The 25,808-nt window shown below is 37.3% G+C and overlaps 1 protein-coding gene across 4 annotated transcripts in view; it reads right to left on the bottom strand.

The window, feature by feature from the left end:
- ARAP2 (ArfGAP with RhoGAP domain, ankyrin repeat and PH domain 2) overlaps positions 1-25,808 on the bottom strand; it is a 163,525-nt gene that overhangs the window by 59,632 nt on the left and 78,085 nt on the right. For all 4 annotated transcript variants that reach the window (XM_064487557.1, XM_064487566.1, XM_031436241.2 and 1 more), the window contains exons 16-20: positions 19,681-19,825; positions 17,536-17,638; positions 16,686-16,878; positions 16,450-16,513; positions 3,146-3,309 (exon numbers count right to left, since the gene is read on the bottom strand). In XM_064487557.1, coding sequence (XP_064343627.1) covers positions 3,146-3,309; positions 16,450-16,513; positions 16,686-16,878; positions 17,536-17,638; positions 19,681-19,825 — 669 coding nt within the window. The remainder of the gene's footprint in view (positions 1-3,145; positions 3,310-16,449; positions 16,514-16,685; positions 16,879-17,535; positions 17,639-19,680; positions 19,826-25,808) is intronic.

The following is a 25,808-nucleotide window of genomic DNA, read 5'->3' as shown; positions in this document are numbered from 1 at the left end:
CTACAAAACTCTCTGGATGAACCCATCCATCTTGGTCACTTCAACTACTGCATGTACATTTCCACTCAGGTTTTAATTTCTAAAATTTCAAACACATACATGTACTATAATACACATATGCTACATACAATACATGCAACACACAAGCAATACTTATACATATGGACAAATTAACTCCTGCCCTATTTACTACTTCACTTCCCAATCCCAACTGGTCTTTATACACTATTTATATGGTTATTTATATGGTATATGTTGTTTCTATGGTATTGCCTTATCCCCAGTCCTTTATAAGTCAGAACCTTTCTTTCTCACTTACTGTATTAAAAAAATACTACACCACATATATTGTTCATCACACCTTCTTTATCAAAACTGTCCCCTTTTCCCATCTCATATGCTATGACTATTTTGTGCACCCAAATTCTCACGTAAAATATGGATACAGACCTCTCACTGCCTCGAGGGCAAGTTTTGAGGATCTCAATGTGATACATAAGAGCCTACATAAATTATTCTAACACTCCTGCCTCTTGTATCCATCCACTCTTCTTACACTAAGTTCTGGCCACATTTAACTACCCAAAGTTCCCTGAACAGGCAACTTCCTTTATGACTCCACAGCTGGGCACACAGTTTCTTCTTCCCAGAATCCCTAGTCTCTCCTTCTCCTAACTAGCCCCCGTTTCTTTTGAGACTCATGGTAGGTTCCATGCCTCACCCATGAAGCCCTCCATGACCACCCTGACACTGGGGGAAATTCATCCCTAAACCATGGACACCTGTATCAACCCCTGAACCTCTCTGCCGTAGAATTATGTACACTTAAGATGTAACTCTTGGCCCATTTGTTTGTCTTTGATCCACAATCTGTAAACTCCTAGAAGGCAAAGATCATGTCCTATTTTCTGTATACAGCAGCTACACAGTGCCTAGAAGAACCCAATAAGTACTCAATACATGGCCACAATATAAGAATAAGTAAATTCTACCAAAAAATATGTGACTAAGTTTCTGAGATATTATATTCCTAGTTGAATGAATTTCTAATAGCTGGTGCATAAGTTAAATGATTGTGAATTTGAATTAAATTTTATTTACATAAATTAAGTTCCCTCAAGAACCAACTTCTGTAACTCATTAAAAAAAAAATGAAACTCTTAAGAATTATATGGTAAACTTGACACTATGTGCACAAAAAAAAATGGCCTTTAGATTTTAACCCAAAGATCAGGAAGTTCAAATTGTGACCATAAAGGCTCTGAGCCAACCACCTGCATCCTATAATCACTGGGTGTTTTCTAAGTTCGTATCAAGTCTTCCCTTCTACACATGCTGGTAAATTGGGGTTTTCCTCCAGGTTTTGCTCATTAAAAAGTAAATAAATAAATAAATAAATAAATAGTCTTTTTTATTGGTTTTATTACTTTAATATGCAAGTTAATGTACCTTAAGCTAGAGCTACAAAGTAGTTATAATGTATGAAATTTAGCTGAAAACAATCTAATGCTTAATGATTTTAAGTTCAAATAAACACCACAAAGAAACTTCTGATTTCCCTAGAGAAACGTTAAATTGGATACACTGGAGCTAATCAAGTTATTTTAATCATTTGTCAGCTTAAGAAAGACCTTATGCCGTTATGAAACTCACATGATGTGAAACTTCTCAATGAGGTTATGCTCTTGCTAAAGCATAATATGCATGCAGTTCATTTATACCTGCAAAATGCAAGTGCACTAGTATGGAACTACTAACAAATGGAGATGATAACCCTCTTCTTCCCCCATTTTCAAATAGATGATTACAGTTGATAAGAAAAATATAAACATACTATCAAAGGAAGGGACTTCATAGAGCAATCCCACACAATGTGATTACATACATATTTACAATAGATACAGAAGTCAAACTTGATAGATCTGAATATTAATGATAATTGTGAAGTACTTAAAAGGGCACTCTCCCTAGGAAAAAAGTGAGATTAACATACACGTATTCTAAATGTAATTTCCCAGAATTAGTTTCTTTATAGGCTTTGTTTTTTCTGCCGTTGTGTTTCACATCAGTTCATTGTTAGTTCTCATACTGGAATGCATGATTTATAGCTTCATCCTTTGCCCTTCACTCTCACTGCTGAATTTTCAGGACCAAGTTCAGCAGCTGGCACACAACAGACGCTCAATAAATAAGTAACAAACTCATAACACAATGTCTTACTACAGCTCTCTCACTGATTACACCTTCTTCTCAAATTAAAACCAACCAAAGATATTTTTAATATTAGGAGAACAATGAAATGTTAATATAGCTTCCAAAATATCAGATAAATCACTTCATTTTTTTCTGCATGTACAATCTACATTAATGGCATTTATCTACAATTTAAAAGGGACAAAACTTTTTTTTTTATCAAAATATAGCTAGGAAATGCCTACCGTTTAGAGTATTAAGGAAATACGGAACAGCCAGAAGGAATCTGAAGCGTGCATAGTAATTTGAAAATAGAAATGAACCATAAAGGCATACTTTACTTTTCAGGCATATCTAAAATACTATCACGGCATATTAAATTAAAATGAAGCTGTACCATGTAGATATGAATCAAGTTGGTTTTAACCTGCAAACTATTCATAAAAATATCTGTCACAAGTAAGTCAAACTATTACAATTAATAACCAAGATTCTTAACATAAAACATGTGACCAACAGCATATTGAATGGAATAAATACACACACACTTTGTATGCCAGCCAACAAAACTAAGTTCTCTTACACATTGTCCCAAGGTTTACCACTTCTAGGAACACACCCGGGCAGCACTGAGCGTCCCTAGACTTCACCGTAGAATTGTAACCTCTGTAAAGTACAACCCCCGATCAGTTTTCAATATACATTTTACAATACAGATTTTTCTAATATGTCACTTAAATAAAAGAAGGAAAAGGTAAAAGTAATATAATTTAAATGAGCATTACTGGGAGAAGGAATGGCATTTAGCTGAACAGTGACTATATGTTTACTTTTCACTGATGGGTTTACAGATACAAAGGGCTCTCATTCAGCCCGATGGAGGTACAACTTAAAAACTGTACGAATGGTACTACGAGTTCTGGGGGTTGAATAGGAACTCTGTGCTACTTACCATACTGTGTAACAAACGCTATACAGCTGTTCACGATAATGGGGACGTCATTTTTGCTGAGCTGCTGATCTTGTAACGCACGACCATCTGTACCTGCTGCTTTTTCAATTGCAGTATGCCAGACTGTGAAATCCAACTTGGTATGCCCGCGGATGTATAATGTTCTGTAAGGTTTAAAAAGCATTCCACATTAAAAGTTTGCTTCTAAAAAAATTCTTACTTCTACACAAATTATCCGTAAATCCTTCTAAGTGTGATCTTGTCTCATCCCTCAGAAGAAAAATCCTCTGTCTACCACCAGCTTCCACTCACTCAATCCCTCTTTCCTTTGTACCATCACATCTCTCCATAGAGTCCAGAAAGTCCCCTCAACTCGTGGTCTCACTTGTCTTCCCCTTTTTATTCTGTTTCTGAATAACTGAACTGAAACTGTTCTGGCAAGCATCGCCGTGACTTCTAATGGATATTTGGGGTTATGTTTTTCAAGATTTTAGAACTGTTGATGATTTCAATTCTTAAAAAAAAAAAAAAAAAAAAAAAGGAAAAAGATTATCACCCAATTTGGCTTATGTAGCACAATTCTTTCTGACTTTTCCTATCTTTCTGGTCTCTCAATTTCTTCCCAAGCTCACTTCCTCTTCCTGAAAAGAAAATGAAGTTGTAACCTCAGTGCACTCACAGGAACTTCCAAAGACTCTCCAGGTCCAGGTCAGTGGTTTCGTCCCCTGTATCTAAGCTGGTAACTCCCAAGTCCCTGTCTCCAGGAGATAAGTGTCTCACAGATCAGATCTCCAAGGGATTGAAGAGCAAGAGCACAAAGCAGCTAAGAGAGTGGAAATCCAGTCAATTCCAGAACTCAAGTTTTAGCTCTGCACTCACTTCCTTTATGACCTTGGACAAGTTATCACCCTTCTTTGGTTCTCAGTTTCATCACTGGCAAATTTAAGATAATAACAGTACTTACCTCAGCACTCAATAAATAAAATATTGGTAACTAATAAACCATAATACTAGTTAATGTGACTTTTCAGACAGCTTCACCTTAATGTGTCACAAGCATGTCAAATCTTTGTTCCTCCTCCTACCAAACTGGTCCTACTTCCTGCACTTATCACACCAGAAATCTAGGATTAGTGTGTGGATTGCCCCCCACCCCATCATTGCCCCATGAACTCAATCACGACATTCCATTGATTCCCATTCCCTGACATACTTGCTCTGCCCACTCTTTGTCCCAAAACTGCCTTATTTCATGTATTTCTATTGCTCATTGAGGTCACTAAAGCCGCTCCAAACAAAATTTCTTTCCCAGTTCTCCACCTCTCTAGTCCCTACTGCTCAAGACTGCTGGAATGGTCTTTCTAAAATGCAAAGCTAATGGTATCACTTCCTGATCACTGTCCTTCTGCAGCAACTCTGGAGTTTTCAAGATTAAAAGAACTTTATGATCTGGCCCATACCTTCTCCTCCAACTCTGCCATTCCTTTATACTGAAAGAAAGAAAGAAAGGAAGGAAGAAAGGAAGAAAGGAAGAAAGAAAGGAAGGAAGAAAGGAAGAAAGGAAGAAAGAAAGAAAGAAAGAAATTCACATATTCTTGTCCTTACAACAAATATCTCCTGCCCTTTGGCTGGTTACTTCAACTCCTCCCCATTGGTGTATTCCAGGTAACCCTCCCTGACACTCCATTCCCATCTCCCTCCCTTCCTCCCAAGCTTACTGTGTAATAAGTGCCCCTTCTTATAAGTAAAACAAAACGATAACCTATGGAATGGGAGAAAATTTTTGCAAATGATGAAACCGACAAAGGCCTGATCTCCAGAATATATAAGCAGCTCATATGACTTAACAAGAAAGAAACAAACAACCCAATCCAAAAATGGGCAAAAGACCTAAACAAGCAATTCTCCAAGGAAGACATACAAATGATCAATAGACACATGATAAAATGCTCAATATCACTAATTATCAGAGAAATGCAAATCAAAACTACAATGAGGTATCACCTCACACCAGTCAGAATGGCCATCATTCAAAAATCCACAAATGACAAATACTGGAGAGGCTGTGGAGAAAGGGGAACCCTCCTACACTGCTGGTGGGAATGCAGTTTGGAGCAGCCACTGTGGAAAACAGTTTGGAGATTCCTCAAAAGACTAGGAATAGACTTACCATATGACCTAGTAATCCTGCTCCTGGGCATATATCTAGAAGGAACCCTACTTCAAAAAGACACCTGCACTCCAATGTTCATAGCAGCACTATTTACAATAGCGAAGACATGGAGACAGCCTAAATGTCCATCAACAGATGACTGGATAAAGAAGAGGCGGTATACTTATACAATGGAATACTATTCAGCCATAAAACCCAACAACATAACGCCATTTGCAGCAACATGGATGTTCCTGGAGAATGTCATTCTAAGTGAAGTAAGACAGAAAGAGAGAGAAAAATACCATATGAGATTGCTCATATGTGGAATCTAAAAAAAAAAAAAAAGTATAAATACAAAACAGAAATAGACTCACAGACATAGAATATAAACTTGTGGTTGCCAAGGGGGTGGGGGGTGGGAAGAGATAGACTGGGATTTCAAAATTGTAGAATAGATAAACAAGATTAGACTGTATAGCACAGGGAAATATAAAGATCTTATGGTAGCTCACAGATAAAAAAATGTGACAATGAATATATACATGTTCATGTATAACTGAAAAATTGTGCTCTACACTGGAATTTGACACAACATTGTAAAATGACTATAACTCAATAAAAAATGTTAAAAAAAAAGTGATGAAAGCAAAAAAAAAGTGTCCCTTCTTAATGCAGAATATCCACTCTACTGTCCATCATAGCAACTACTGTACCTGTGTGGATGTTTAAGCTGCTACACCCCAAACTTTGTGCAAACAAAGAAAGCACCTCAGTACCAACAGACTTTAGCATAGTGCCAGGTATTTAGCGGGTATATAATAGTTTCAAAGTTCTATCACATCGACAGGAGTCGATTTGAAACACAAAGTAATCGCTGATGTATTTAAGTATATTTACAGCGAAGTAAAACTATTTAATTTTAATTTCAGACTGTGGAACAGCTACTTTGGATTCAACCCAAAGAGAAAGGAATGAGTTGTATGAACTCTGGATTGTTTTTGCAGGGGGAGGGGAGGGGAGGGGGTCATCTTTCACATTCCTAATAATTCATTGGCCCTGATTTAAAAGAAAATAAAAGTGCTCCTCTCTTTCCTTTGGTTTCTTTTCTTGAAGAAGAAGAGATGCTCCTCTAAGAAGATAAAGCTGCTGGCACCACACTCCACTCACTTCTAACACGTTCTGAACCCGCTGTGACGACTCCTCCTTCACTGACACCGGTGCCCCTAATCCTCATCTCTGGCTTCTGCACATCTTTATCTGTGGATTTTATTTTCCACACCACCACTGCAGCCCTGACCTCCAGTTTTGTAATTTTCTTTTTGAAGATTTCTGACACTTGCTCTAATACTCCTGTCATGTCTTTTAAGCATTTTCACTTATCTTACATCATCTTTAACTCAAAAACATTTTACTGCTGGGTTTATTTGTCTAAATGAAACTATATAACTCAGGTAATTTCCCTGAGAAATATCAAGCCCCTACTTCACGTAGACCTAAACAAAATTACCACTTGCTAAATTCAGGAGTTTAGGTAAAGAGAAAATTGTATCATTTTTTGAGCCTTAGTTTGTTTATCTGATAATTAAGCTCTAAATACAACATAAAATCATTGAAAAGGTTTGCTTATAAACAGACAACTACAATGAGGATTTGAGAAAGCAGTAAAGGAAACCCAAAAGGCAGCAGCCCTCCTACATTACCTGTATAATTCTGCCATTAACTGTAAATGTTTTAAACTTCAAATTTTCTTTCTAGTCAGAAGAAATCCTGTGATGACAAGTTTAGCTGCCTCCTTGTGAACCAGTGAAGGGTAGAATGAGTAATGACAAGTTAACTCCTGAGTCAACTTGTCAAAGACTGAATCCTAAAATACATCACCGAGTGCAGCAGACGTCTGACATTCAGTAGCTTCAGCTCAACAGCTTTCCTCTCCGGAGCCATCTAAACTCTGCGCACACTGCAGAAAGCTTTAAAGGAGATTTTCAACACGAATGCTGGCCAACTTGGTGATTTCAAGTGTTAGCAAACAATGATTTTACATTTCAGGATAAGGATTCCAAAGAAATATGAACTTACATCTTGAAAATCTCGAAAGTTATTTTGAAGAACTCTAATTATAGATAAATATATTTTCTTAACTGTCCAATCCCCCAGCATAAATTTTAAAGGGGAAGGGGACTCCAAAGCCCTATGAAGAAATATCCCTATATCCTATAATGAATCAAGACGGCTCAATAAGACCTAGAAACCAAGTCCCAAAACTAACAAAAACAATTTTCTCAAAATTGCAATATAATAACCACAAAGTAGACACTATCGTATTTGAGCCTAGTCTATTGATAAGAATCAGAACAAATGATAGTATCTATAAATCTGGCTGTATAAAAATAAATTCACCTATATGAAGAACATTTTAAACACGACTAGAAAACAAACACCACACTCCCAAAATATGACTAAAATACATAATATCCTAGGCAGTCATACAAAAATAAAAACACTGAGTCTTGTATTATAAGTCAGCATTTGTCTGGACAAAAAAATACTTTATTTTACTTTCACTTCTAGAAGATATTTTTGCTTAATAAGGTATTTTAGGCTAATAGCTGTTGTTTTGTTTATTTATTTTTTTTGTCCCTTCCTCCCCCTTGGCACATTAAAAGATTTCATTAAACTATCTTCTGTCTTGCACTACTTCTGACAAGACATTCTCTTCTTTGTCCCCTATTTTAATGTCTTTTTTCCCCTGGTACTTTTTTTTCCCTCCTCACACTGGTTTTCAGGAATTTGATTATGATGTGCCTTGATGTAGACTGTCTTTATCATGCTTGAGGTATGTTGATCTTAGTATATGTGCGTGAATTTATAGTTTTTTTTATCAAGTTAAGAAAATGGCCACATTTCTTTAAATTTTTTTTCTTTTTTACTCCATCTTTCTCTTCTCTCACTTTGGGATTCTAATTATACTTACATAAGAATACTTGATATTGCCCCACAGGCCACTGAGGCTCTATTCATTTTATTCAGTCTTTTCTCTCTGTGCTTAAGTTTTGATAATTCCTATTGTCATGGCTTCAAGTTCATTAAGATTTTTTTAGGTAGAGTCTACTCTTGTGTTGAGCTGATACAATAAAATCTTCTTTTCAGATAATGTATTCTTCAGCTTTAAACGTTTCATTTGGTTCTTTCTTTAGATTTTTTTCTCACTATATTTATGTTTTCCTTTACATCTTTTAACATATTTATAATATTTACAAATTACTGTCTATATTCTTTGCTAATTTCATTACCTTTCTCATTTCTGGGTCTGTTCTTACCAACTGATTTGCAGATTCCTCACATCACTAGTCATTTTACCTGTATGCTAGACATCATGAGTGTTAAGTTCAGTGTCAGGATTGTGTTGTCTTCCTTTAAAAGGTGTTGATGTCTGTTTAGGCATCTTTTGCCTATTTGACCCCAGGTAACTAAATTACTTGTGGAGAGGTCTTTTAAGCTTAGTAAGGTAAAAATGGAGCAGCCTTTACCCTAGAGCCAGTGTAGGCTTAATTACTTTCTGGGTCTTTACAATGCTCTGTGTGTTTAATGAGGGCTGTCTAACCTGGCTGGATAAAATCTGAACCCACTCCAACACTGTCTAAGCTCTGGAATTGTTCAACTCATAGCACATCATGGGAGTGTGCTGGAGATTCAGCCTGCAAATATGCAGGTTAGTACTGCACTGAAGACAAAAGGGAATGCCTATGAAGATTTCTGGAACTCCATCTCTACACATCTCCCCCTCTGCTCTGATACTCTACCCTGCAACTTTTAGCTACCACTGTTTCCCCAAATCCTATCTCTACCTCTTCAATGGAGCAGAACCACCACACTGCACATGGGTGTCCCCATTCCCTGTGCCAGGGTCTGAAATGTGCCTTCAGATAGGAAGCCAAGGTGATCTTAAGCCTTATGTCACTTGTTACCTTTCTCTCCATGATCCCCAACCTGGATGCCTACTGTCTCCAAGTTTGAAAATGGTTCATCCCATATGTTTTTTCTGGGTCTCTAGCTATTTGAAGAGGGAGGGTGTGTTCCATGCCAATTATTTTTCATGGACAGAAATGAGAGTCTGGCACGCTTCATTTTGTCATTGCATCCATCAATCACCCTCATTTTAATTTATAAAGAAACAGTATTTTCCCCCACACCTTCAGATAATAAACTGCTGCTTAGAAGTGGAATTTCTGCCAGAAACAGGCAAACAATTATTAAGAAAATCTGCAGAGGCAGAGACAGTATCACAAGAATAATGCAGAAAGAAGTATTAGCTTAAATGGCTTGTTTCCTCTGAAGCCAACAGTTCAGTAAAGTGTCAAGCAAGGCACACTATTCTCTGAGGAAGGCAAAGCCTCCAGTTTTTCAGTTTCATCTCTACACATGATTAGGCAATCACCTACAGTAATGGGAGACAGTCTTGTTTCAAGTCTGCTAACAAACAAATGAAAAAAAAAAAGGCTTCTGTACCCTTGTACAGAAGAGCCTGCAGTCCTTTCCAGAACAAGGTAAGTTATAAATGACCTTGAATTGGTAATACTAATAAGGGATCAACTTATCTTTCCAGGCCCTTCGGTTCAGGCTTCCTCCTCAAAAATTGAAGGTTAAGGCCAGCCTGAACTGAACTTGTTCCCGAGCCCATCCGATTTCTGGGAAACTATTGTTCCCACTTCTTGGAATAACTTAGTGTCTTAACCTCTTATCTCTTCCTACTCTAATCCTATCTAGGATTCCAAAGCCACTTAAATATACTTTTGTACTTAAAAATAAAAATTATTACCTCAATGCCATTTATCTAGAAGGGTCCTCTCACTCTTTTATGGGTTTTTTTTCGCACCACATTGCATTTATTTGTTCATAAGCCTACATTCTGGTGTTCAGAAGTTGCTTTGAATTGAATGAAATAAATTTTGGAAGCAAATAACATACACTTTAAAATCCACCTTTTTTTAAGTAGTCACCTATTCCCTTTATCATAATTCTCTTTAACAAAACAAAACAAAAAATATATCACCTAATAACGTAAGTTTGAACAGTCCCTTTCTTTCTGCAAACCTGTGGGGGTGGTGAGAGAAGTGTGTTTCGTGTGTCTTGGCAACACGCAGATTAAACTATCTCTACGAATTAAATCATCAGAAAGTTACAAAAGCAGTCAAGCTAATATTGTGGGCAATTGGCTACTGTTTAATTTGCAATTACATGCACAATTGAGAAACCACTTTAAGATAATTCACCCTGGAGAGTATTGCTAACGTATCAGCCGCTATAAAACACAATTCAGGGACGGGGAAAAACATCACAAGTAGTAAGTTTATATGAAATAAGAACCTTAAACTCAGGGTGTTAATCTCCCAAATTGAGACAAGTAGTCTGTTCCATAATTGTGAAACATACTGAAAAAGTCTTTATTCCCCAGTGTTAGTTTCTTTATGTCTGGAATTTGCAGTTAAAACCAAATGGAGTCAGGCTTCAGAGCCATCAAGTGCATGACACTTTACTGTAGGTCAACTAAGCAATCTTAAAAAAATTAAAACAGAAAACCAAACAAACAAAAAGGTTAGTTTGTTCTGTTTCTGATGACACAGCACAGTTATTCATACTGTGTATATTATAACCAACAGCCTTTCCGTAAAAGCTTAATAATTAAGTGTCTTTGACAAATGAGTGTGAAGCTATAGAATGTGAATGGTGAACACAGTAACTTATTTATCAGAGAATGAGGGCCAAGTGCAGAAAGAGTTTTCCAATTTTATGAAAAGGATGTTGTGATTTATTGAATGTTTCAGTCACAGTGGATATATAACCTTCTGTCCAGGACAGTGCCTTCTGACCTCATCGTGGTCAGGAACATTCACTGACTAACAACAGATAAAAAAACATGCTTTTTTTTTTTTTCACACACAGAAATCCTGACTAATTCTTAAAAGCAGAGAATCTAAGTCCCAATAACAGCAACAAATATCATGCCAGAAAGCCTTAAGTGTGATCAAGAAAGCTTTATTTTTCAAAATAATAATTTTTAAAGTATACAAAGAATACATATTAAAGCGACACCATCTGGAACACCTTCTGCTTAGAGCTTTTTGGAGCAAAAATTTTCTGTGTATGGAAAATAATACTGCAATATTTTTCTGTCTAAAGACAGTCATGCTATGTATATAGAGAAAGCTGCCATCAAGATTAAAATATATATCTAAATAGTGACTATAGTCAGTGGATGGTTATCAATTTATGAACTTCTGTAGTTCATGGGGTTCATTCTCCTGCCCTTAAGAAACATTAATATATTTTAACAGTTTAATCAAAGGTAGACAAGGACAGAGAAAAGATGTGAAATTAATTTGAGTCTATTTATGATTTGCAGTTCTGGTTCAAGCTGTTACTAGCAAAAAAAAGTAAAGGTTAAAATTTACAGCTGGCTGATTTCTCTCTCTCTCAATTATTCTACCTTTATATGCCATCAACATGGATAATTGGAAGTTGCTTTATTTCTTAAAGCCACAATTTTATCTATCATTGACAAGTCTAACACAATCTACTGCAGCTTACAGTCATTATTTCCCAAGGGGCTAACAGATCAAAAGAGAGATGGAAAAGAGGACGGGGCAATGAAATTCTCTTATTTTGACATGACATTAAACAGCTCTTAAAAAAGTCACATTTATAATTAACTGGCCTTGTTTGAATACTGGGAGAGAAGGACGTATTCCCTGTCTTGGAAAATGATACAAGTCACCCAGGCCAAAAGCTCAGGAGTCATTCTTACCTCCTGCTTCACAAAGCAATTAAAAGCCAGCAGACTGAAAACCAGAAGACTAGTCTTTCTCTCAACATCTTACCATCAGATCTAGAAAACTACCAACACCCAAAACCAACCATCAATTCCTCTTTCTTCCTATTACAATTGAGGGACCTCACTCTCCTGCTGGCCTCTCTCTTATACCTTCACTCTCTCTCTCTTGTTTTGGTTTCTTTCCCATCAAAATGTTTCAGAGGGCACAAGCTCAAGACATCTAAAGCACATACTCCCTTCCTGGGTCAAATGCCTTTGACCTCACTAATCCTATTAACCCCCAGACATCCTTGACAAACTGTCCTCACCAGCTGCTCATGTAATCTAATCCAGTTCCCTAGTTTACCCTAATCCAGTTTCTGCTTCCTCACTTCTGTTCTCCTCAAAGTCACAAGATAGACTCCCCATCACTTACCCAGCGAGGTGTCTGTCCTCATCAGGCAGCACCTCACACTTTCGATTATTCCTTCTTTCTTGAAACACTCTCTTCCTGGGCTTAGTGACACACTCTCTCTAGGTTTCCTGCCTCACTCTCTGGATAGACCAGCTTAATAGGCCAGGAGAGTTCTTCTTCCTTGACAACTGCACCCTCCTCCAATGACACATATTCATTAAGGCTCCAAAATGTCATTTCTTTCCTTCTCATTCTACAGACTCTCCCTAAGTGATTTCATCTTCTTCCTTCTCTATATGGGTAACTTCAACATCTCTGTCTCTACCCCATTAACCTTGACATGACCATCAGGTCCATAACTACAGCTTCCTCCTAGCAATTTCTCCTTAGATATTTATAAGCACCTCATTTTCAGCATGTCTAAGTATCTCCCAAGCTCACTCCAAAACCTGCTCTTTTTCCTTTATTCCCTATCTCAAGTGTGTTTATTTACATAACATACATGTATGTACACATGTATGCCTGCATATACACACACAGTGTGTACACTTGACCCTGTTCTGCACCACCCAAGTGTCACATGCTGGTACGCCTGCATGCGCTGTGTTCCGTCAGGGTTTATAACCTAACGCACTCCCCATCTCCCTGGCTGATTCTTCAGTCACACTTCTGACCTCTCTTCTTTCTGCTTCACCTTTAATTAAGCATTGTATGGTTACACATATTTTTTGTAGTAAAATAACTTTTTTCAGCTTTCTGATAAAAGTTTTTTTCCTAATAAAATGCTAAAATTTTAAATGTTGGTAATTTAAAATTTTTGAGAGTGATTGTACAAAAGTATTGGGAAATTAACACAACACTTGTTTCAAAAACAGTCTCTAGGTTTTGAAGTTACAAAATGACTCTACCTTGACTTCAAAATGGATTATTCTCCTCAATATCACATAGGCACTGGAAGGCTGATTAAGTGTGTAAAATAATGCCTGGTACATGTGAGTTGTACACATCGCCATCTCTGTGTTACCATCGGAATATTAGCGATTTGGAGAAAACAGGAAAAGCAAGTAAAAACCAAGATATAAGTATGTGATAACACGGTTGTTTTCAAACAGTGCTGTTTTTTTTTTTAATGGCAGCTTATTCAAAGAGATTTAAGGAAAATAACTTGGTTTTATACTTGTCCCTGTATTTCTCCTGTTCTCATCCTGACATATTCCTCATTCTCCCCATTCATAAAAACGCTTTCAACATAACTAGTTGATAAAACATGTAGATAAAAACTTTAAATTATGATCAAAAACAAATTAAGCAGCTTTGATCATTATTTTGTAATTCTATTAGTTTTTAACTATTCCATGAACTTCGAGTGTATCTGAGTTCACCTTCTGATTCCTGGAGCCCAAGGGCAAGGTCAAGGTCAAGGTGTTATAAAATAATAAAATACTTAGTTTTCCGGCTTCTTTATCTTGCATTCATGAGGGAGTGCATTGCATGCAATAAGCACTAAATAAACATTCAAATTGAATAATAGTAATCCATGTTTGGTATATTTTGATTAAAACTTATGTACCACTGGTCAAATCCTTTATAGACTAAAAGTGGTAGAAAAATACCTTGGCTATAGTAACCTGATTAAAAAATAAAATATGTGTGTGTGTGTGTGTCTGTGTGTATACACACACAAATATATATATACATATATATAATAAATCCAATAAATTCCACTAGCAAGTTTCTGCTTGCTTTTATTGTTTAAGAACATAAGCTCTGTGAACTCAGACACCAAATTTGTATTGTTAACCATTTTTTCCTGCCATGTAGGTCACAGGCAGCAGGCATTTCATAAATATTACCAGATGATGGCAGAAGTACACTCGTGCTAGTGCTTTAATGCAGAATACTATCCATACATAACACTGCCTCATTATTGTTCCTCAACATGTACGTGACAGCGTTCTCAGAGAAGAGTAAAACTATCATCTGGTACCAGAAATCAGAGTCTAAGGCATCATTAACCATCGTAAGCCCAGCAATAAATAAGTAAAACAACATCCTAATTATGTCTGCAAGTTAAAACACACATTCTGACAGAAACGGCTGATCAGCAGTATGCTTGCTGCCTAAAGCTGTTGATGTCTTCCCAGGAAGTTCAAGAAAAGACAGGTTCAGATAACTGCTGAAAGCCATTATCCTGGTCACCAGCATGGAAATTAACCTGAGGGAAGGCTGACTTAGCTATATTTTAGTATTAGCATTATATATGGTTTTGCAAATGGTCTTGTACTCCTGTAGAGCTGAACATTCTGAATTAGTGCAATTAAGGGATTTCAAAGCAAATGAAGAGAAAGAAAAAAAATTGGCTCAGAAGACTATACTTCCTATTTGTTGGGAAAGGACTCGAGCTGCTCCTCTCAGGCTCTTCTGCTAGGTCATCCCCCCTCGGAAATGCAGAGGTCCTGGGGCTATGTCCTTACATCTCTTTTCTATCTCCATTCCCTCTCTGGGTGAGTCTGTCCAGTTCCTGGGCTAAATAAATCAAATGCTGACAACTCTCACATCTTCATCTCCAGCTGCAACTCCACTTAATTTCAGGCTTGCAAATCCAAATGCCCACTCACCAGCTCCCCTGTCAAACAGACGTCTCAAAATCATCATTTGCAAAACCACATTCTTTATCTACTATCCTAAACTTACAAATATCCTACTTCTCCATTCCATGCATTTGTTATCTCAAAAAAACAGCACCACCATGCATGTAAACGCTCAGGCCAAAAACTTTGCGGTCATCCTTGACTCCTACACTCATGGAATCCTCTCACCTCTCCCTTCACAATATATCCCACCACTCCCTACCACCACCTTATTCAGTGAGTCATCTTCCGTCTGGCCTCTGCAGCAGCATCCCACCTGCAAACTCCCTTCACTCTTGTCCTCCAAAAACTGTTCATCTGGAGTCAGAGGACTCATTTAAAAATGTAAGTCAGATGATTCTACTTCCTGGCTCTCAAACTGAGTGGCTTCCCATCACGCTTAGAATAAAACTCACATCTTTATATAGCATGGCCTATAAGACCCTAGACAGTCTGACCCAGGGATATCTCTGTCATCATTTCTCCCCACTGTCCCTTATTCAAATTTCTGCAGCCACAGCAGCTTCCTTGCAGACCTTGAACATGCCAAGCACGACATACTCTTAGGGTCTTCAAAACATCCTTGACCTCGAACCTGAACACTGTATTCACACCACTGCACGGTGTGTTTCTTCACTTGATACCTTTTCTTACCACCCTGTCTAAAACAGAATACTGCTCCATCAGGTGTGCTCTGATTATTTTTCTTCAAGCATTTAAAATTGAGGGACACAATACTATGCAATTATTTCTTTTTGTTGTTTATATTGTTTTCCCCACTAGTGTACTTGCTTCACAAGGGCAGAAACCATATCTTTTTTATTCATCACTGTATCCTCGATACCTATAACAATACACGATGCATGTTAGACGCTTAGTATTTACTGAAAAACCAAATAAACTCAAGAAATCAAATTTCAGGTATGCGTGACTCACTTCCATAGATAAGTCACAGTATTATTTATAGTCATCATATACCTACACTGAAAATATTTTTACAACTACCAAAGTGCTTTCAAATACTTAAATGTGAATGTCCCAAATGGACTGAGGTCTGTAGAAAACTATAATTGATCACACTGAGTTTGTCATAACAAATGGAAAAATATGCAAGCTTCACTGGTGTACTCTTTCTACTAAAAAGAATACACACACACACACACACACACACACACATATTATTGGAAAATTTCCAAAAGACAATAAACTAATGGATTCTCCTCCCAAGAGGATAACTGGAATATGCAACTCCTTAGAGTTGCCATAATAAAGAATATAAAGCAAAAATGTACTCACCTCCCTTTTTCTACCAAGAGCAAGACATCCATTTTTTCCCCATTTTGAACCATTGTGCTGATTGCTGGCGGGAAAGAAGAAGAGCATGAACATATTTTTTTTTAAAACATGACACTAACTACAATAAAGTCTATTTCAAGAGTGAGACACCATCATTGTATGTAAAGGCTACTATTACCACATGCAATAAAGAACTGTATCCAAAACATAAGATGAAAGGAAAAAACAAAACTCACTGAGCTCTTGCAGTCTTCTCAAGTGCATTCTGTCTTCCTGACCTTCTTGAAGACAAAAACGCAAACTAGATTTGTCCAGAGCAAACCAGCCTTTTCTCCACTGATCCAGCGCATGGCAGTCTTTGTAGTAGAGTTGACCAATCAAATCATAGTCAGCTTCTGTTAAGTTTTCAGCAACAAAGGGAATAAAATGCTGTTAAAACAAATACAAGAAAGTAATAAAGACAGTGCAAATAGAAAATCCCTTACATAGCTACAGATATGAGAGCATGTGCAAAAATTTTTCTATTCTAAAGGTTAATAAATAACACAGATTTCAAAAAACTTACTGAAACTAGCTATCGGTCTAAAAACTGAACACCTGTAACATGATTTCAAATGGCAGCATTTTAAGCCATTTTTCTTGATATGTATAGAATTGAAATTCTTGATATATATAGAATTGAAATAGGAAGACACTGTTGATTTGTGACATTTTTCAAAATGTCAACCTTCAAATGTTTGTCTTCATTTGTATCTTTTATTGAATCTGTTCTTTTCCCCTTTGTGTATATCATAAATAAGATATCTACCTATAAAAAGGCAGACACAGAAATGACTTTACAGTACTGAAAAGATCTTAATCATCAAAGCATGGCCTTAAATTGAAGAATGGTTTCTCCAAGTTCCTACATTAATTTCTTCTCTGCTTAAGGCTCTAGGAAGGTAGCTGTTAACCTCTTTTGACTACAACTTACAAAAACCTAATGAAATATGAACATTCTTCCCAGAATCATGTATAAAATTTTTATGGAGCTCTGAAGGTTAAGAATATTCTCTGGATTTGGGTAATAATATAATATTTAAATACCTTGGCTATTGCCTCTGTCCATTTTCTTTGAGCTTGAGATGTTTCAGCTCCAAATAAAAATGCACGTTCTGAGGGTAAATAGATCTCAAAGGTAAAGATGGGCCTAGAGAACAGATGAATAAAAAAATACCACTGGTTATGTTTGGCTTTTATGAAAAAAAAAATAACATGAAGGTCAAGTTCTTAATTAAATTCCTTTTGAAAACTGAATAACGCTGTGAAATCTATTTACCCACCTGCTACCTATCACAGTTTTCTGTCGATGGCTTGTATTTTATCCAAATGAGTTAAATGGAATACACTGGATCAGACAGAAGAAATATTCCTCTGATTAACCACTCTGTGGCATGACTTTGTTGACGCCCTGATGTGGCAAAGGGCCGTCTTCCACCTCCTCTTCCCTCTCAGACCACTCCTTCTTGATTTACTCTGACCCACTGTTCAAAGCAAACATTGTCCAGACAGTTCTCTAACTGGCCCTCTTCTTGTCTTACTCCACAAATTTTCCTTCTATCATCTCATCTCATCCCCAAATTTCATCTCCTCACTATAAATAAAATTAGGGTAACGTGCCACGTCCTGAATTTCTCCCTCGGTTCCCCATCCACAGCTCCAACTATTTCTTGGAACATGCATGCTGCTGGGACCTAAGTAACTCAGAATGCCCTATACTGAAGTCATCTTCTTTATTCCTCTTTTTTACCCTCAACCTGCTGTAGCTCCTTCATGTTCCAATTTAAAAGCTTCTCCTTCTACCTCATCAACAAGCTCGAAATCCTGGAGTCTGATTTATTCTTCCCCTTTAGTGTCAGCACTGCATCCATCCAGATATTTAATCTTATCAATTCAATCTGAAGATGCTCTCAACGCACTGTTTTTAATTACTTCTTCTTCTAGCTAAACTCTCATTACTTAAAGCCTGTCTTCCTCCAATCACTTCTTTACCACGTCAGTCAGTTCTCCTCCTAAAACACAAATCTGTATGACTCCTCAGTGGCTACTTTATTGATTTCCAGTTCTATAACACACTATTTAAAGTGAGTAAGAATCCAGCTGCAGCCATTTTTTTTTAACCACATCTCCTTGTGGACATTTCTCCTACACACCTACTTGTATCAGTTAACAGTCCATCAAGAATGTTTAATTTTTGGATATGATTATATGGGCATACACTAATATTATTTAAGTTATTTAAGCAACTTAATATATAGAATGTACTTATATTTTAACATTCCACAGGAAGCCACCTTAAACTGATTATTCATTTAGAATAAAAGCACTATTAAGATTAAAACAAAAACAAATCAATAACCAGTTATGCTCACACAAAAAAATCAAATTAGATTTACTAGAAAACAATAGTTATTTCAATTAGCATTATGTAATGATGTTAATGTGTTTCATGTAATTTTATGTAAGTAATGTAGCTTCACAAATATCTTCCCTTCCTCATATAAAATTTTTTATTAAACTTCTATAAAGCTGATTTTTGCACATTTTAGTATTTATACTTTTTCATTATTACATTACAGAATGTGATAAGAAACTGTCACACCAAAGATCTTAGATGGTCAATTTCTGAAAGTCCTCACAGAAATCTCATTAACTATTTTGTAAGCCAAATACATTAAATAATTCTTACTCTTTTATTAAAACTCTTTTGAGACCATAAAAATGCCAAAGTAGATCTTTTAGGAATTTGGTTTTTCAACATGCTATTAAATATGCTTAATAGTTTATTTTATTGTGAACAAACGACTGAATATTTTCCTTTGTCATTACTTTAACTGTGATACATTTAGAGAAAGCATTAATTTTTTCATTAATCCATTTTTTAAAATAATGAGTAAATCTTAAAAATTATGGGACTACATGTAGAGGAATAGAATGACATAAATTTACTTTAAATTAGATGCCAACATGTCTGCCTTTCATATTACTTAGTATAATATTTCAATTTTCCTACTTTTCAGTGATTTCCCTAAGGAACTTTCAGAAGCTGCAAAATGAGTAGGCTTCCAGAAACCATTCAACTCTTCTACAAGAAGCAACTGAAGAACTGAAATGGTAATAAAATCCTTATTACCTTGTATGATAAATATCAGAAAATACTTTCAACTCCTACCCATTTAATGACAGACCTACCCAGTATTCAAACAGAAGTCTTCTTTGTGTACAGCAAGGCAGATAACTTCATTGATATTAATGGTGCCATTGGGTGTGGTAGATTTATCATTTTCATAGTAACTCAAGAAGCCTCCTTCTAAAACACACCACTTTTTATTTATCTCTAGGAATTTAAAACAAAAAAATAATAAATTGAGCTATGCCATACATTTAATTTTTTTAAAAATGTGCTTTTAAATAATGACTAGATTCAAATAAGTAAATGTGTTTATTTTCCTATTTTTTGTAAAGAGTATGCTACTGCCGCTTGGGATAACAAGTTCTCATGCTCTCTGTCCGCAAAAAACTTACAGTCTAGTAGCCTGGGCGTGTAAGACAAAAATAACTATGACACTGATGACCAGAGAAAAGGTAGATCCATAAAGAGACAACTGCAAAGCAACTGAAGCAGCAAAGATCGGTGTCTGTGCAGAGTACTAGGAGGAAGAAATGTAGGGTAAAAAGTAAGATTTTGGGGTAATGTTAGGTAAGTGCCCAAAGGAAGACGGGGTTCAACTCCACAGTGCCCTTAGTGCCCTTGTTGAGGGGATTTAAAATTCATCTTGTGGGAATGCAGGCTAAATCCCGATCAACACCTGTTTCTGTAAATAAAGTTTTATTGAAACACAGCCTCATTTGCCCATTTACGGACTGTCTGGGGCTGCTTTCCTACTACAAGGGAAGAGATGACTTGCGGCAGAGACCATCTGGCCCATAAAGCTTGAAATATTTACTATCTGGCCTTTTTCGGAAAAGTTTGCTGAGCTTTGATTTTGTAGCAGACGGTGAGGCACTGAAATGGTTTCGGTAGACAAATATAACTGATTTAAATTTTACACACTCCAATTACTGTGAAAAATTGTATTTGAGAAGGTGAGGCCAGAGGCAGGAAACCTGTTCGGACACTATCAAAAGACTTGTAAAGGAAAGATAAAACCACCAAAAGCAGGAGAGTTCTAAGGATAACGGGTTGGAGAGGAGGGGGCCTGACGACAGGAAGGGATGGGAGACAACAGAGACAGAGACAGGAGCGGGGCGGGGAAGGAGAGAGGGAAATACACACAGGCATGCGTGTGTTTTAAAGGAATCAGATATGTACTAATGGGATGCAGGGAGAAAGGGAGAGCTTATTAATGGTTGTATATCATTCTGAGCTTTGATTACAAAGTGGGCAATAATGTCTACTTTTATCTAAAAGAAAATAAAGTAGAAACAGTTTTAGTGCACATATTCTGCGTTTCCTTTGAGATACACCAAATGAGAGCTATCTCCTAGAAATCCAACCAGGAACTCCTATTAGGTAGATCACCCTATGGGTTTGCATCCTGGGGGCAAGGAAAGGTCTCAATAACCAGAAAGCCTTTAGGATACAGGGAGTAGCTGTAAATACACAGTAACCAAGGCTGACATCTTAGGGAACTTAAAACTGTAAGGAACAAAGGACCTAGAAGGGCCCACAAAAGCACTGAAGCAAATGAGAAGAGAGTGTACAGAACAGAAAAGGAGTCGGGCGTCTCAGAAAAGAATCATTACCAATATTAAATGCAGAAAAAGATCTAATAAAATAAGGGTGGGAAATACCAGTTGGTCTTCCTAACAAGGAGGTAGCTGCCTGCTTTACTGAGAGTCCTGTCCCTCTCAGAATCATCGTCGTCAGCTGGTCCCTTTCATGGGTTAGACCCCCTTCTTGGAGGGAAGCTGCCCTCAAACTGGAGTGGTAAGAAAAAAACCTTCACAGAAAAACAGAGCTTTTGAAATAGTCATTTATGACTGAAAAGGCACGTTTCTAAAGTAGCCAAAAAATGCCTTCTGAGCTACAATCATTCCACAATTCTGAGAAAGAACTGTGTGAGGAAAGTCATAGAAAGAGGAAATGCCAAACACCCATCTGGCCAAAGAAAGAGACGACACATGAAGTCAGGACACGGGAAAGGAGACTGCAGCCTCACGGTGGAGGCCAGGCCCCAGGAGTCCCACATGACAGGTATTCAGGAGTTTGTGCCTTTCTCAGCAGACAAGTGGGAGCCACTGGAAGGTCGGAAACATCAAGTGTCAAATGCATGATGTATAAAAAAATATAAATGCAGAATCTAATTATGTAAATTCTAATGGGAAACAAATGACAGTTCTCTTTAAAAAGGTGAGTATGAACTCTTCGTAAGTTAGAAATATGGGCTTGAGATTTAATCCTGTAGCATCCTCACTCTAACCCTTCACCAGCTTCATCTTTTGTAAGTGAAAACAGGCCAGAGGGCAGACAAGGCAGGCACAGACATTACCTCTGAGGATGCATAATCACAAAGCTGTGATGGGAAAGCTTGACATTTCTATTCATTTGGGAAGCAATTTAAGAAAACCATGTTGGATGGCATGGTCTGCTGAGGCAAAATCAGACAGGACATCCTTTCTACTACAGAAATCTGACTGTTAATCAGTTACCAGAAGATGTCCACAAGAACAAAACTGGGGCCACAGAATAGACAACTCTCAGGACACAAGCTGTTTAACCGATAAGAGGTTGTGTGTATGGTGGTTGTCTGCAGGAGCTGTTCATTCTTTCTGTTTAATCTTGACATTTAGGTCAGGGAAGAAAAATATTCCTGGAATCTACTCAAGCCCAGGTACAGAACTCCAGGGGTGACCCACTGAAATATTGCTATGAAGTGATATGGGTACTGTATGTAGTTGGGTACCAGGGTTGTCAGCTACCACCTGTAGGATGTACCTGCAGTCAAAGGCTAACCGGAAACTGGAAGCAGCTGTATAGATAGATGGAGAGCCCCTCTGCTGTCATTCCTCCTCTCCTCCACCTCCTCCTCTTCTTCCTCCTCCACTTATCACCCTCCATGTGCGCCATGTAGTCTTCCACACATTTCATGCACATTAACTCACTGAATCCTCAAAACAACCCTATTAGGTCAGTTCAATTACTAAATACCCCTTTCCTTATACTCTGCCCACAGGCACAAACTGGTTGATTGACTTTCCCAAGATTGCACACATACTTAGCACCAGAGCAGGGGGTAAAACCCCAGGGACTCAGTGAGGGAAGCTACCCTCTCATCTACTCCACAAACTGCCTCTCTGCACCTGGTATAGGCTTGAAGCATCTATGTCCATTTTTCAAATGTATCAGGGTGCAGCAGAGGGCCTACCTTCTGATACATATGTGCACGATAAATGTGAGTGAATGGAGGTGAAACTGTTTTTTTTGAAACCATGAAGCTGATTCCTGATGAATTTCCTGAGATGATGGTGTTGAGCATCCACAGAAAATAAGCATACATGCTAGAAATCCTTTTCACTTAAAATAAATGTGTTTTAGCCCAGGAGAAATATTTTTAAACTATACAAGCCAGGCATTGATAGAACAAAAAGATCTTCAAAATTCCTCAGCGCTCATCTATAAAATTAAATAAACAGCTAATACAGAGTTTCTAGTAAACCATATCAACCACTTTCTTTTTAAAAATCGAACACTGTGTCAAGAAATCAAGGTAAGATACCAAGGGGAAAAAAAATCCAGTTGAGGGGAAAAACAGAAACCAAAATTGGGATGCTAGTATTCAGCTCTCCACGGAGGTTTAACAAGTATCAATCTCTCCTTTCATGAACACTAAATTGAGAAGAAAAGGAAAAATACAGATCAGTCTTCATAACCGGAGGCTAGAAGAACTTCAAATCCTGAAAACCTGAACTGACAATTTGAAGCCTCTGTAACTCTCTGAAGGACTTGAATGCAGTTTATTCCCTGACTTTTTCCTTTGTTTTTAATCATTCTGCTCTGTGGCTGTCCTGACAAGCACTAATGGAGTGATGCAATCCAGATGCTTGCTGTTCAGAGGCAAAGGTGACAACCACACTTTCATCTCTAAATCTTTCCAAATAATTCAATTTTTCCTGTGCTCAACAGGAGTGCCACCACTGTAGAATCTTGACAGAGAAAAGGAAAAAAAAAAAAAAGAACAACAACAGAAAACCCCCCCAGAACTTTGTTTCTTAGTAGTTCAACTTTCTCTTCTTCATTTTAAAATAAGCTCTTTCTGAACAAAATGTGTTTGATGTCACCAATTATATATTTTTATATGCAGGTCCAAAACAAAATATTAACAAGCCAGCTGTGCTTTTACACTGGTGGTAATGTGATTAGAGAAATGTCCATTTATTCAACAAATATTTATCGCATGACTACCATGTGTGGCTACTGTTTGAGGCACAAAAGATTTGATAACCCTAAATAAACCAGAAAATGCTGATGCCTCATTGAGCTTTCCCACCAGAGGGAGAGAGAAATCAGTCAATGAAGGAGGGATCATCTTTATGGGGTAAGTGCTGTGATGGAAATAAACAGGATACTACGAAAGAGGAGCTCTGGCAGTGGGTGCGTGCTTCAGTGGGTCTCTGAGGAGGCCTCTCAGTCTAGCTGGCAATGAACTGATCCCTGGGAGTTGAGGTGCAGTCTGACTTGGGAAAGGGCCCTCCTGGCAGAGTAAATGGCAGTTGCAAAGGTCCCAAAGAGGCAGAAAAGAACGTGGCCTATTGCAGGGCCAGACAGGAAGGAGCACAGCCAGGCATGTGGCACAGGAAGGAAGGATATGAGATCGAAGGGGGAAGGTACAGGAAGGCCTTTTAGGTCATAATAAGAAACGGGTTCAATTCTGTAATGGGAAGCTACTGTACTTGAGGGATGGAAATAAATGATCTGATTTACATTTTCAACAATCATTAAGTCTGCAGTTGGGAGAACGTTATGAAGAGAAGCTATGGAAAACAAAGGCCAATAAGGGGGGTATTATGGCCCAGGCAGGACATGATGGCGGCGGGGCTGGGAAGACATTAGTGAAGATGGAGAGTAACGAATGGATTCGTGGTCTATTTTGAGTTTGAAATGACAGCCCTTGTTGACACCTTTGATGGTCTTCATTTCTGCCATCCAATAATACCTTGCCAGGAGATAATTTTCCAATTAAACCATTTCTGTGCACTGCACAGCCAAAGTACAAAAGTTCAATTTCATCTTACTTAAAACAGAATGTTCCAAAATGAGAAAACATCCCTGGTTAAATTAGATATACAGAGAATGCACTAGTTTCTGTTTTTTGAAATAAATTTTAACAACAATGAAAACAATCCATAGTCAATTTATAGAAGATAAAAAGGAAAGAATGATTTAGTTACAAGTTTAAAACATTAACTCAGTCCTCAGGTGATTAAGAAAAACAATCTATTTAAGGAAATATTAAAGCAAACTGGTTAAGTCTATAAATATAAACAGAATTGCCAAAAAAGTAAATAAAAGCTTATTTTAGCCTGCAGAGTACTTATGATACATTAAGAAGCTTGAAGAAGAAAAGCTTTTATTTCAAATTTCTTATTTCATCTTTGTATAAGTGGTTTGAAGGGTGGGTCTAAGCTACTCCACAATTTAGAAGAAACAGTCTAGAAAACTTGTACATTTCAGAAAACTTACTAACAAGTACATTACTTTCCTTATTATCTAATTATTTTAATAACTGCTATAGTCAATTCACAGATCATTCTATTATTCCCCCCCCCCTTTTTTTAAGTGAAGGTACTGGGTTCTGAACCCAGGACCTTGTACACACTCTACCACTGAGCTGTATCCCTCTCCCCTATTTTTTTCCTCATGAACCCTCAAATTTTGACTGCTTAAGGGTTAAATACTGTTAAGGCGCAACGGAAGATAAGAAAATCTCTGTAAAATTCATCACTTAATATTGGTGAGACTGAGTAAAGGAAGACATTAAAAACCATTTGCCGAAAGAACCAAAAACATCTAAACTCAAAGAATAAAAGTGCTCTGCCATCTAGTGTCACTGGACCAGGACATCACACTATGACTAAAGCCAAAGTTTTGCAATAATCATTATCACACAAATCAGATGTAAAACTCCGCTTCATGCCACCTTCCTCCCAGGTGTTCACATGAAATAAGCAAAATACTAACTACCTCACAGAGCTTTTATGAGGATTACAATTAATAAACATAAAATACCTAAAGCAATGCCTTACACATAGTACATGCTCATTAAAGGACAGCTACAGGTTATATGAAAATCTAATAAAGTATAGTTAATCCCAGTATA

This window comes from Camelus dromedarius, chromosome 1 (assembly GCF_036321535.1).
Source record: "Camelus dromedarius isolate mCamDro1 chromosome 1, mCamDro1.pat, whole genome shotgun sequence".
Lineage (NCBI taxonomy): Eukaryota > Metazoa > Chordata > Mammalia > Artiodactyla > Camelidae > Camelus > Camelus dromedarius.
Note: the sequence above shows the minus strand (reverse complement) of the source record. Positions and strands in the feature narration are given on the sequence as shown.